We start from the raw sequence: 14,360 nt of genomic DNA on the forward strand, positions 1-14,360 counted from the left end.
CCAACGGCCTAAACGCTGAATGGAGGAGGAAGGATACCCCAGGGCAGCAGCTGTAGAAGCAGCACCAATCCTAAAAGAGTGGGTACCAAACCGCACCCCTGCTAACCCCAGCTTGTCTAAAGCTCTAGACGTCACAGCCCAAAACTGGTGCTTTGTGAGCGGACTACCATTGCTGTGACAAAACAAGAACCCAAATAGGCAGCCACAGCGGAAACAGGGCACAACTCCAGCTCAGAGCAAGCACCCAATTCCAGCACTGTTCCTTTGTGACCCTGGTCAGTCTTAGACTGACATACGGTAATGACCACCTTACCCACCGCCAACCTCAGGTCATTTAACCTCAAAGCTAGGGTTGCCAAGTCCAATTAAAGAAAAATCTGGGGACTTTGGGGGCGGAGCCAGGAGACTTTGGGGGTGGAGCCAGGAGACATTGGGGGTGGAGCCAGGAACAAGGATGTGACAAGCATAATTGAACTCCAAGGGAGTCCTGGCCATCACATTTAAAGGGACAGCTCACCTTTTTAAATGTATTTCTTCCATAGGAAATAATTAAGGATAGGGGCACCATCTTTTGGGGCTCATAGAATTGGACCCTCTGGTCCAATCGTTTTGAAACTTGGGGGGTATTTTGGGGAGAGGCACTAGATGCTATACTAAAAATTTGGTGCCTCTACCTCAAAAAATAGCCCCCCCAGAGCCCCCAATACCCACAGATCAATTCCCTATTATTCCCTATGGGAATTGTTCTCCATAGGGAATAATAGAGTGCCTAGTAGACATTTCCCTCCCCCACCACACGCTTTCTAAAGGGGGGGGAGGGCCTCCATACCAGGGAATCCCCCCTCCCTGCCCCCTCCCTCTCTCACACACACAAATACTTACTTGGTCTTCTTCCCTCTGCCTGCTGTGAAAACGAAAGCAAAGAAAGGGAGGGGCTGTTCTCCGAAGCCCTTCCTGTTTCCTCCTTCCTGCCCAGCCTTAAAGGGGCAGACATTTTACAAACTGCTCAGGACAGACATTTTACAAACTGCTACACCAACATGAACCCTACAGGTATGTTCTCCCCCCCTCCCCCCCCCCCCCGCTTCCTGATTTCTGGAGACCGGGGGATGAAGCTGCGAACCCAGAAGTCTCCTGCCAAAGCGGGGGGGTTGGGAAGCCTACTCAAAGCATTACCAGAAACATCGTTTCTGGACCCAGCCACTTAACTCACTGACTCTAAGAGTCCCGAAAAAGGCTATTAAGGACATGGCGTGAAACAAAGCGGCCTCAAAAAATGAAGCACACACCGAGCCCCAAACCCCCTTCAGGCCCCTCAGAATCAGAGGGGAAATAGGCTTCCATGTATCTGGCCTAGAACCAACTTCTCTGGCCCATCCTTCCAACATCTTTTGAAGGTGAAAATCAGCTGTTTCTTCACTATAACCCAGCGCCCTGCTAGCAAACGCCAACCCAGCCAGGCACTCCCTAATAGATCGCACGGCCAATCCCTTACCATGTAGGGAAACACAGAAGTGGAGCAGCTGCTGCACTGGGAGGGGCCAAACAATGCGATACCCTACCTCAGCCCTAAAGTCCTCAAACTGTTGCACAGCACGTTCATAAGACTTCCTGGTGCTGGATGCAATGGCTAGACCTATCGCTCTGCAGGCTTTGGCTCTCCAATCAGCCATAGCTCCTGGGGCATTGGCACTGCCTCCCGATTGGCATCTGGGGCCAGCTGATGAAACCTCTCCATCTGTTTGCAAGAGAGAGCGTCAGCCACCCCGTTATTCACCCCTGGAAAGTGCTTGGCTAAAAACAATATGTTAAGCCAAACCCAAAGACCCAGCAACATCAGACATGACCTGGAGCTCAGCTTCAAGCCTCATGTCTTCTCTCCAAAATGAAACCCCATTGAAGGACTCCAAAAACTCCCACCAAACCTGCAAGTCATCCCTCATGCTGCTGGTAACCCGTGTTCTATGCTGAGGCAAGCAGAGGCCTGCCATAGCATCACATAGCCTACGAAGGAAGGCCCGCCCAGGAGCAACCACTTTGCAAGCAAAGTTAAGGTGGCCAACTAGTTACTGCAACTCTTGCAGGGTGGCCTTCCACTTACTAAGAAAAAACTGAATCGTGCTCCTTAAATCTAGTATCTTTTGTAAAGGGATCCTAGACAGCTGCAACAGGGTGTCCAGCTCGATCCCCAAAAAGACCAGTTTTGGGGCCGGACCCTCATTTTCTCCTCAGCCAGAGGAACCCCAAGTTCTGCAGCCAGCTCCACAAAGCCAAACAGCAGCCAAGTGCAACACCCCATCCCCACAGGACCTATAAAAAGGTAGTCATCTAAATAATGAACTACGTCCTGCAAACCCACTTTTTCACGCACAGCCCATTCCAAGAATGTGCTGAAACACTCAAAAGCTGAACACGATACAGAGCAGCCCATTGGCACTGCTCTGTCCATGTAAAAAGGCGAAGCCCAAGAGCTCAAAGTCAGCGGGATGCACTGGTAAAAGGCAAAATGCAGATTTAATATTGCATTTTGCCAACTCTGCCTCCGCCCCACAGCATTGTACCACGGCAATGGCCTGGTCAAAGCTGGTATACCTGACAGGGCATAAGTACTCAGGAATCCCATCGCTAACGGACTTCCCTTTGGGGAAGGAAAGATGGTGAATCAAATTAAATTCACCAGGCGCCTTTTTAGGTACCACCCCCAAGGGGGGAACCCTAAGGTTACGCACAGGGGTGTGTGAAAAAGGGCCCAAAATCCTACCTTCAGCCAACTCCTTGGCAATCTTATCTTTAACGACCTGCTCTAGCCCCTTAACAGAACTAAGATTTATTTATTTATTTATTTATTTATTTATTTATTTATTTATTTATTTATTTATTTATTTATTTATTTATTTATTTTATGATTTATATCCCGCCCTTCCCAACAAGTGGCTCAGGGCGGCTGGGTTATATTCCCTGACATAAACGGAATCCGGGTCCCCTGAAAAGGGATCCTAAACCCAAACTTAAAACCTTTTAACAGGTAGCCACTATCATCCCTTCTCGGGTACCTAGATAGCCAGTGTTCAAGAGGACCCACCTTTATCGGGCTGGGCCTCTTTTCCAGCCTGATAATTTCCTCCCCCACTTCCTGGCTTGTTGTGACTCTTGGACCCCCGGACTTTCGGGCAGTTATTGAATGAGTGAGGCCCGCCACACATGGGGTATTGGTGCTTAAATTGGCAGGCCTTTCGATTACACACCTCCTGCGAACCGAACTCCCAACAAAGCAGGTGGGGTTGAACCGCCTGCCCCGCAGAACTGCGGGAAGAATTTGTTGAAGCTGAAGAGCTTACAACTGACTCAGCCACCAGATGACCGCTGTCAGAGCGGTCACCCAAATTTGGTCGCACCGGAGACATAACCTGCAGCCACAGCTGTTGGTGAATGCGGTCTCACTGCAGCAAAGGGTACAAGGCAGCCCTCATCCTGAACTCTTCGTCATACTGCAGCCAGGCGGGCCCACTAAAAGCCAAGTACCCCTTATAAATAATATCTATGTATTGTATAAGGGAAGCTGCCCTCCCTGGCTGAGACCACGCAATCACCCCCGCATTGATAAAAAAAACAGGTGGCCAATTAGCCCAGGTCCACTCAACCTTGCGCTTCTTCAATTTTTCCTTATCTTTTTCGTCCAAATCTTCCCTGTCCTTTTTCTCCAGCTCCCCAAAAAGGAGGAAGAAAATATCTACATACTATCCCTTTAAAATTTTCTCCCTGGTTGCGGGCAACAAATGGTCCCCCAGAGGCAAAGCCACATCCCCAAATGGTAAGGCGGTAAATGGAACCGCCCCATAAGGGGATGGTGCACCCCAACTCCCCATAAAGGAACCTGCCAAACCCTGTTGCCCCACACCCAGCCAAGCACCATAAGGTCTGCACTGTCGGGCTGGCCAAGCCCAGTTTGACAACTGACTGGCAGCTGTGGGGGAAGGGGACCCCACCCCCACAGCCAGAAAGGCCTGCCCAGCAGGCGAAGCCTGCCCCCAAGGCCAGGCAGACCCAGCAAAGGCCCGAGGAAACTCACCAGCCTTACCAGTAAATCCAGCAGGCACCAACAATGACCCCATTCCAGCCGCTCCTGTTGACAGGCCCACTCCACCATCTGAACCACCGAGACCCGGGAAGAGTGCACCAGACCTGCCCTCAAGCATAGACAGCCTGGTCAATACATTCGCCTGGATTGCCCTTTTGGTTGCCCTTTCTCCCACAACCCCTTCAACAGGAGGCAAACCAAACGCTTCCTCCAGTGCTCTAAGCCTCTGCACAATATTTGTATTAACCACCTCATCACTTTCGTCATTGGACGAGGAGAGCGGGGGTGGAGGCCTCTTAGCAGGGGCCTTAGGGGCCTTTGGTGCAGGTTGCTTGCCCTTTGACTTACCAGCCCCCTTTTTATCTGACATCCTTGTCCCAAAAGATAACTGCACCACTTAAAGGGCAACTAACACCAAGAAGGTAGACCCACAAAATGGCCTCCACAGAGGGCCTACTTAAAATGGCCGCCTTCCCCTGAAGAAGGAAGGGGGCCCAAAATGGCTGCTGCATAGGGTTGCCAAGTCCAATTCAAGAAATATCTGGGGACTTTGGGGGCGGAGCCAGGAGACTTTGGGGGTGGAGCCAGGAGACATTGGGGGTGGAGCCAGCGACAAGGGTGTAACAAGCATAATTGAACTCCAAGGGAGTTCTGGCTATCACATTTAAAGGGACAGCACACCTTTTCAAATGCCTTTCTTCCATAGGAAATAATGAAGGATAGGGGCACCATATTTTGGGGCTCATAGAATTGGATCCCCTTGTCCAATCGTTCTGAAACTTGGGGAGTATTTTGGGGAGAGGAACTAGATGCTATACTAAAAATTTGGTGCCTCTACCTCAAAAAATAGTCCCCCCAGAGCCCCCAATACCCGCGGATCAATTCCCAATTATTCCCTATGGGAATCGTTCTCCATAGGGAATAATAGAGTGCCCAGTAGACATTTCCCTCCCCCCCCACACACGCTTTCTAAAGCGGGGGGAGGGCCTCCAAACCTTGGAATCCCCTGCCCCCTCCCTCTCTCACACACACAAATACTTACTAGATCTTGTTCCTGCAGAATATTCCTGCTTGCTCTAAAAACGAAAGCAAAAGAAAGGGAGGGGCCGTTCTCTAAGGAAACTTACTGATCCTTTCCCACGAAGCCCTTCCTGTTTCCTGCTTCCTGCTCAGCCTTAAAGGTACACATTTTAAAAACTGTTTGCAGGTTTCTAAACCTGCAGGAGCTCTAAAACTACAGGATGACTGTGGGGGTAGGGCTTCCCCCGCCGGCCAGCTGGCTGGGGGCGGGGAGAAGCCTGTCAAAACGGGGGATCCCCCGCTGGGACCTGGGGATTGGGAAGCCTACTGCTGCACCACTAAGAAGGGACCTTCTAAAAAATGGCCGCCGCCTTCAGGAGGTTGCAGGAGCCTCAAACAACTCCTCAGAATAACACGGCTCCCAATGGGGAAAAAGAAACAGCCCCCAAACTACCACACAGCTCCCACAGGGAAAAATTGAGACAGCCTCCACACACCACACGGCTCCCACGGGGGAAAGATAAAAACAGCCCCCAAATTGCAACACGGCTCCTCAAGTGGAAAAGTTAAAAACAGCCCCCCCCCCCAAAAAAAATACCACACTTTAAGAAGCTGCAGAAGCCTCACAGGACTCTCCAGACCAACACAGCTCCCACCAGGGAATAGAGGCAGCCCCTAAGAATTAAAGCAGGAGCCTCAAATGGCTCCCACGGTAAAAACAGCCCTCAACCAGGCAGATAAAGGCAGCCCCCCCCCCCCCAGGATACACAGCCTGCAAGGTGAAGAATCCAGTCGCCAGATGCCTCCTACGCTGCTTGCCACTCCCGACGCTTCTCTACAGCCCCAGTGCTGCAAAACGCAACGCCAGGACCCGACAGCCACAGCCCAACGCGCTTCACAGGCCTCTCTGACGGAGCATCTCAACACGCTCCCAGCCAAGCCCGATCCATCAAGCGACTGCCAGGAGAAGCGGAAGCTTGGCTGTTAACACAGCCAAGACCCACCCCCTCAAAATCGCGCCCAAACGGGCCGAAGATCCACTCTTCCCTCTCCAGGGAAGCAAATCTTGCAGAAGCAGCCTAGCAGCTTTGCTGTAGGCTGCAAGCCTAGCAGCTTTGCTGTAGGCTGCAAGCCTAGCAGCTTTGCTGTAGGCTGCAAGCAATCCAAACTTGTTATACTGCCTGGGTCTGCACGCCTCTTCTGTCATAGATAAAAAGGTATTTGCTGAAAAGGAAGATACAGGGGCTGAGTGGGTGCTCTGGGTCCTCCCAGACAGATCCTTACCAGAGTGGGTGGCAGCCAGTAGAGGCCCTTCCTGGTCCCCTGCTGTGTGACAACCAAGAAGATAGCCAGGATGTTAGTAGAACCACATTTTATATCACACGGTTGCAACATGTAACCAGTCGGAGGTAAAGGGAGTTGTCTTTTCCAAGTAACAACACTCAGTTGTGGAAAAATTCCACAACTCCACATTGTAAGCAGCCTTGAGTTCTAATAAAGTAGAACGGCAGCAAATAAATGTTTTAAATAAATAAATGCAGCTTTGAAATTGAAGTACTATACAAAGTGTATAAACTGGTCTTTCAAATTGCACACAATGTGCCATTTTTATATTAATATGTAACATGACAATTAACATGGAAATCTCTTCCACATAGGAATTTGGAATTGTGAAATGGCCTTAGGAATTTGGAATTGTGAAATTTTAGATTTGAATATAGCTAGAACCTAATTGCTAGGTTCAGTACAAAGCAAAGTCTCTTATCTCCCGGATGAAGCTTTTACAGAGAAACATGTAAGGGCTTTGTATAATAATAAAGCTGTCGCCTAGCATCTCCCCCGCTCTTTTTTATTTTATAGAACTGCAAGTGGCATAACAGGTGTCTCATTAAGACACTGGCTATAGCTTCAGCAAGCTGCTCCATTGTTTGCCTTTCAGCAATACCCTGGATTTGTGGGAGGGAGCAGTCGTTGTAAATAAGTTATTGGCCCTCCTCCCTGGTTGTTCGATATGTTTGTTTGCATGTTTATAAGTTTATTGAATTGTTTAAATAATTTATACGCACTTACATTTTAAATGCTGTTTTAATATCTTGATGTTTTAATGCTGATTTTTTTTATTTTTGCTGATTTAGGTGGTGAGGCACTATAGAAATGTTTCACCTAAAATAAATAGCAAAGTATCTCTGAAATATGTTAATATTTTTCTGTCTCTGTGATTAGAAATGAAATAGGAAAGTATGCAATTTACTGTCAGAGATCAGTGGAACGTACTTGGCAAGTTGGTGAACGAGAAGCCAGACCTTCCCGAATGGAGATTGTGTCCATTTTGCTGAGAAACCCCTACCACCACTCATTTCCCTTCAGTATTCCAGTGCACTTTATGAATGGAACCTACCAGGTAAAACACAAATGCTGAGAACCAGATGCTGGTGGTCTTTCAGCATAATAGCCTATCTGAAATTACTTCATAAGTACCCTCCAGCCTCAATAGATACCTTGCTGTTAACTATGCTTACAGACAAGCTTATGCAGCTATATAAAAATTTCCCACTTCCACAAGTCTGGGGCAGTGATGCTCTGTATTCTTAGTGTTTGGGGGGGCACAGTGGGAAGGCTTCCAGTGTCCAGGCCTCACTGATGGACCTCATGAGAGTGCCTGGGTTTTTTGGCCACTATATGACACAGAGTGTTGGACTGGATGGGCCATTGACCTGATCCAACATGGCTTCTCTTTTGTAAAGTCCTAGACTCACATTTTAGATGTGTAAATAAACATGATGGGGGGGTTTTATAGCTAGCTTAGGAAATGCTTATGGGCTGATGCATCTCTTTAATAAAACATATCTTGCACTCTCATAGCAGCTTGGCAGTATGTGAGTGTGAGAATGTCTTTGCACAAAGTCTTCTTTCACTTAAATCCATTCCTGGTGTATGCTGTACACCCACCAAATTTTAATCTTCAGATTGTATTGTTCCATCTGTCTCATTCCAGGTAGTCGGGTTTGATGGCTCCTCAACAGTGGAAGAGTTCCTGCAGTACCTGAATCAAGAGACAGGAATGAGGCAATCATCACTCTCTGGGTTTTCCCTCTTTACAGATGATCCATCTGGCAGGGATATAGAACACTGCCTTCAAGACCCTATGAAGGTAATTCACTTTGATTACTCAATTTCATTTCTATACAGGACCTTCTAATCCTCTACAAATATTTGATGGTTACTAAGACTGTAATGTAATCAGAAGATACGTTAAAAGGTATCAATCTGGATGAGCAGTGGTTTTGGAAGTTGTATGTCCTAAAGTTTGTTTGTTGGGGGATTGTATGTTTATATTATATGCAGTATAATCTGTAAAAACATGAAAGAATGTTGACACTAGTACTCATGATATTGTTTCTTTGAAAAAATAACAAGTTAAAATATTGTATGGTTGTCAAATAGTATATCCTGATCACAGTCGGTATACTATCTCCAATCCCTCTTCTAAATTCTTTGTAAGACTTTAGGGAAGAAATTAAGAAGAGTCGGGTTTTTTCTACTCCTGCTTCTTTCTACCTTAAGGAGACTGAAAGTGACTTATCATCACATCCCCTTCCTCTCCCCACAACAGGCACCTTGTGAGGTGGGTGGGGCTCAGAGAGGACTGACCCAAGGTCATGCAGCAAGCTTCATGTGGAAGAATGGGGAATCAGACCTGGTTCTCCAGATTAGAGTCCACTGCTCTTAACCACTAGACCATGCTGGCTTTCAGCCTTCTTGTATAATGGATGTGCCAGATAACTTTCGTACCACTGTCCCAGTAAGTGGCATGCCAGTGAACTTCAGTACTCCTTGAACATATTATTACATAAGGGGGTACCACTTCTTTTGTATTAATGGAAAAGGGGCACATAGATTTTGTGCCAGTTCCAGATACCCTTGGTTTGGGACCTTTTCTAGACTAGGTATTAATATGTGGCATAGTGCTTTTAAGAGATAAAATAAATGTCTACTTAAGATTGGGTTTTATATATGGCTTTTGATAAACTTATTGTGTTATTCCAAAGAAAATGCGTTGACTCAGCTGGATTATTCCAGTTAGCTATATTAGATTTGTGAGAGGGAAGGACATGCAACTGATCTGTAATTGCTAATGATGTGAGAAAATTAGCTGCTTATCTGAATGTCTAGACTACTGTAATTAATTAATGATTACCTAGGAATTTGAGAAAAAATTCTCACCCCATTGTTGGCTGGCTAGATTATGAGTTTGGCTGTGAGGAAATGCACATTTATATTCCTGACTAGCCATTAAACTCAATGGACTTGGACAACCCTTTCTCTTATAGTCTAATCCAGGGGTGGCCAACAATAGCTTTCCAGATGTTTTTTGCCTACAACTCCCATCAGCCCCAGCCAGCATGGGGCAATTGGTGCCACTTTGAACTCATTGCAGGAGAAATGGAATACAGCTATGGCAGACAGTAAATAATGAACAGTAATTATTTTTATAAGAATCCATGTCCAGTTCTCTTGTACTGAGGCTAGCCCACAATATCCTCTTGTTCCTTATCTATATGTGCTTCTATGACCTGGCAACCTATCCCCATCTCTTACATTATTTTTTAAAGATCTGTGATGTCATTTCAAAGTGGGAGCAAGCTTTGAAAGAGTTGAATCCTGGGAAGTATGAAGGTGGCACAAGAATAGTGAAGCTAACATATAAAAACAGGTAAGAGCCCCGTGATGCGGAGTGGTAAAGCTGCAGTAGTGCAGTCGGAGCCCTCTGCTCATGACCTGAGTTCGATCCCAGTGGAAGCTGGTTCAGGTAGCCAGCTCCAGGTTGACTCAGCCTTCCATCCTTCCAAGGTCAGTAAAATGAGTACCCAGCTTGCTGGGGGGAAAGTGTAGATGACTGGGGAAGGCAATGGCAAACCACCCCGTAAAAAGTCTGCCATGAAAACGGTGTGAAAGAAACATCACCCCAGATTCGGAAACGACTGATGCTTGCACAGGGGACTACATTTACCTTTTTACTGTCCACAGATTGGTATTGTATCCATCTAGGTATGAACTCTTATGTTTTATATAGATTAAAGTTATCTATTAAGTCATGAGTTTATATTTGCTCAACAAAGACCAAAATCAACATTGGGAAGAAAGGGACAAAGTTTTCTATCTTGAATTTGACAGTGTGCGTGGGAAGTACCGGTCTGAGTAACCTGATATGTGCAACTCCAGTAGCTGTGCAGGAAAGACAAAACTCCAAGCAGCCAGTCAAACAAATATATTTGGGCAAAGAAGATAGAAGCAGTGTTAGGCAGTCCAAGGTTCATTCACAGTTATCAGTTCAGCCGAGTTAACAGTACTAAATCAGTTTCCAGTTAGAATAGTCAGTAAGCCAGTCCATACATTACATCAATAGCCAGTCTTATCCAATCCTTCAGAGTAACAGTCAGATAATCTAGATGTTGCTCCTCTCTCACGCACAGTTTCTCCTCTCCTTGTATCACCCGAATCCAAAGCTGAGAGGTAGACCTTTTCTAATATTGTGCAGCCAGCCAATCCCCATCATTGATTGCTACACAAGCTGCACCTGTTACTCTTGTGACTTGCATTAGCCTGTATAGCATGTGTTACATAACACTTACTCAGCAGTTTTGTTTCTTAAAGAAACCTAACTCTGACAGAATTTGCTTACAAAAATGTGACTGATTATAGATGTTGTTGGATTTAGAAGATCGTGTGGATAATAAATTGTAACAGTATTGTTGTTTCTGTTCATTTATTAAGGGATTGACATTTATACTAAGTGTTGTACAGGAGCAAAACAGATAGTCTTTGCAGAACAACCCATTATGTAAGGAAGTGTGCAGCACAAGAAATGAAAAAAGAAGGGTAACAACAAAAAGTTATGCAATCCACTCTTTTATGAGAAATAGTGCAGATTTGCACCAATCTGAAAAATTATTCAGTTAGGAATACAGGGAGGATATGGTCACAGCAGTGCAATGGAGATAGGAGGAGTGTGGAGGGGCTATGGCTCAGTAGTAGAACATCTACTTGGCATGCAGAAGGTCTCAGGTTCAATCCCCAGAATCTTTGGTTAAAAGGCAGTAGGTGATGTGAAGCACCTCTCCCTGAGACTTTGAAGAACTATTGACCTTGATGGACCAAAAGGCGCACAAGGGGAGGGGAGAGTTGGAGAAGGAGCCCTGAGGATAAGAGGATGAAATGCACATTCATGGTGGGGGGAGAGGGAGAGATGCAGTGTTCTTAAGAAATAGGAAAGGAAAGGTCCCCTGTGCAAGCACCAGTCTTTTCCGACTCTGGGGTGACATTGCTTTCACAACGTTTTCACGGCAGACTGCAACTACTGAAAAACAGCAGGGTCACAATTCAGCAATAGTTGAGCATGGAAGCATCAGTGATATCAGCACCACTGATATCAGTGGGGCTTTATGTGTTATATAAAAGAGTTGAATCCTGGGAAGTTTGAAGGTGGCACAAGAAAAGTGAAGCTAACATATAAAAACAGATTCAGATAGGTGTTACTCTGAAGCAGCAGAACAAAATTTGAGTCCAGTGGTGCCTTTAAGACCAACAAAGCTTTATTCATGGTATAAGCACACTTAACAGTACTCTTAACTGAATAGTTTGGTTGGATCATGTCCTAGGGATTTCATGGAGATATGCTAATAGAGATGTGCTTCCTTCCTGCTGCTTGCTAGATGTGCATTATGCACTAGATGGAAATATGTCTATCAGTAGCATTTAGCTTTGAAACCTTGAGTGTTCATGTGCAACATACCAGAGTCCAGGAATAGGCACCAAGGGATGGCCAATGCAACAATGTTCTTCTTGTGAAGTTCTCTTAAACATAATGTTGCTATTGTTAGAGGGAGAAAGCTGGACGAGATAGATCTTTGGTTTGATTCTTGTGTGAATCCATAGAAATTGCTAGTATTGTTATAGTTTATAGGCACCATGTACCCAAGATACCCTTATTCAGGTTATGGAAAACTCGTGCCGATCTTGTGATTGTCTTCACTGGCTGTGTGAATAGCATGAGATGGAAGCCTTTGCTTTTCATTTCAATAAGATCCATGCTGGAGAACTTCTCAGACTCTTGCCTGAGACATGTAAATCATGTCATGTATCTAATCTCCAAAATAGACTTTGTGCTGATGTGCTCTAAGAATATACTATAGCCAATTAAAGTGCATAGGATGGCACATCAGAGCAGTGCTTGGTGATCTTTAGTATGACTGGGGGCACCTTGGGCACCAACAAGGTTTTGGGTGGTATTAGCTTTTTGAGTCAAAGCTCCCTTTTCAGATAAAAGTAGGAACGGAGACCCCTAAGTCCTTATGTCCCAGTCTGAAAGGTAGGAAGGGTATTGCAAATGTAATCAGCTTGAGAAATGTTTAGGGCCAGAAGTGCAATGAGATGAGAATCTCGTGCCCCTATTCAGCCTTGGGAGACCTGTTGTTCTGATTTGTGGGGCCAATTTGTGTCTGTTAGATTCTGTTGGAAAAGCTGTGGATGGGCTAATACATTTTTGATCCCTCACAGGCAGCCTGTGACAGGCTGTATGTCCATTTATGCTTTCTTTATATTTGGTGGGTGTTAGTTCTCTCTGCTAAGCTTTCAAGCCTGAGAGCACAATCCCCAAGGAAATTGCCCTGCAAAAGCTCCTTTGAAGTTAATCCAAGCTGTTCAAGGATACTTCTAGGCTCTTGTGTGGATCCCCTTCATTTCAATAAGGCCTATGCAGCAGAACTTCCCAGTCTCTTGTGTCATTTTTCTTGTGTGCTTACTTGTACAAATTTGAAATTATTTCTCCAAGTTTGTAACTTAGATCAGATGTTGTGCTATGATGGTACTTGGCATTTTTCTTCAATCCAGACTGTATTTTCGATGTCAAGCCAAAGGTGAAACAGACCGAGAGCGCTTGCTGCTGGCTTTCCAGATGAGTGGTGAAATAGCCAGTGGGAAGTTCCCTGTCAATAAGGAGCTGGCTCTGGAAATGGCAGCTCTGATGGCCCAGGTGAGCAGTCAGCTTCTTGTTTTTGTGCTGAAGGATCATCTCTTCTGGAATGAACCTATACACCCTCTTAGGTCCACTCACAATTCCTTGCTGACTGCCCCTTCCTCATAAAGTTGCCAGCCACCAGGTGGGGCCTGGAGACCTCCTGCATTTACAGCAGATCTCCAGATGGCAGAGAGCAGCTCCCCTGGAGAAAATGGCTGCTCTGAAGGGTGGACTCTATGGCATTGTACCATGCTGAGGCCCCTCCCCTAACCCATTCTCTCCTGGCTCCACCCCCAAAATCTCCAGGTATTTTCCAACACAGACCTGGCAACCCTACTTCCTTACAGCATGTGAGCTTGGCCTCTGTTACAAATTGGGTCTTTCCTATGTTGCACCAGTGCTGTTGTGTGACAGAAAGCCATGTGTCAAATTTTGAGAAGGACATGGAAAACACTTGTATTTCAGAGGGACTTGTGTTGAAATTTCTTAAATGTTAATAAATTTTGGTGTTGTATTTTTTGCTGGTAGAGTTTCTGAGAGCTGTTCTAGTAGCCGAGCTTTGATTGACAGCAATTTTGTTGAAAGGCCAAGGAGGACTCATGTCATTTGCTCCTGAGACTGTAGAAACCTAGAGCTCTCCAGCTAGGCAAGAAATGCCAGAGAGGGCATGACAACTTAGACCAAAATCTTCTGCATATTTTCCTGGGAGCAGGAACTCAGAGGGATTTACTTCTGAGTATATCTGTTTAGGAATAACCTGTTTAGAATTGCATCTTTAGCTTCACATGACCTTCATAAAGTCATAAAGTTCATAAAGTCTGTGTGGCATTTGTCTTGCCCTACCAAGAGGCCCTAGCACAACACTTTAATTTGAATAGCAAATGGTGGGGATTTGCCCTTCTTAATGCCCCCCTGGCATGTTTGCTACAGAGAAAGACAAAGGAAATAAAAGGACTATTTCTGCAGAGAGACAAGGAAGAACAGAAAGAGGGAAAAAACAAAGCAAGAAATACAAATTAGAACAATAAATCTGTGCAAAAGTTTTTTAAAAGTCCAATATTAATTTAAAAAATCTACCTATATCATAACAGAACTACAATCAACAGCATAAAGACAAATCCTAAAACACAAAAAGCTGGAAAATTCGGGCCAAGATAATAAAAATAAAACTGCTAAAGAGGCTTCTAACTTCTGTTAGAAGTTTGTTTTAATAGAAATGTTCTGACATGGACATAAAAGGTAGTA

The 14,360-nt window shown here is 45.5% G+C and overlaps 1 protein-coding gene across 1 annotated transcript in view; it reads left to right on the forward strand.

Annotated features, from left to right (window-relative positions):
• Positions 1-14,360, forward strand: part of PLEKHH1 (pleckstrin homology, MyTH4 and FERM domain containing H1) — a 117,328-nt gene that overhangs the window by 87,259 nt on the left and 15,709 nt on the right. The window contains exons 21-24 of the mRNA XM_060263235.1: positions 7,322-7,499; positions 8,094-8,249; positions 9,712-9,812; positions 12,989-13,130. Of these exons, the coding sequence (XP_060119218.1) occupies positions 7,322-7,499; positions 8,094-8,249; positions 9,712-9,812; positions 12,989-13,130 (577 nt within the window). The remainder of the gene's footprint in view (positions 1-7,321; positions 7,500-8,093; positions 8,250-9,711; positions 9,813-12,988; positions 13,131-14,360) is intronic.

The sequence above is a fragment of the Heteronotia binoei genome, chromosome 21 (assembly GCF_032191835.1).
Source record: "Heteronotia binoei isolate CCM8104 ecotype False Entrance Well chromosome 21, APGP_CSIRO_Hbin_v1, whole genome shotgun sequence".
NCBI lineage: Eukaryota > Metazoa > Chordata > Lepidosauria > Squamata > Gekkonidae > Heteronotia > Heteronotia binoei.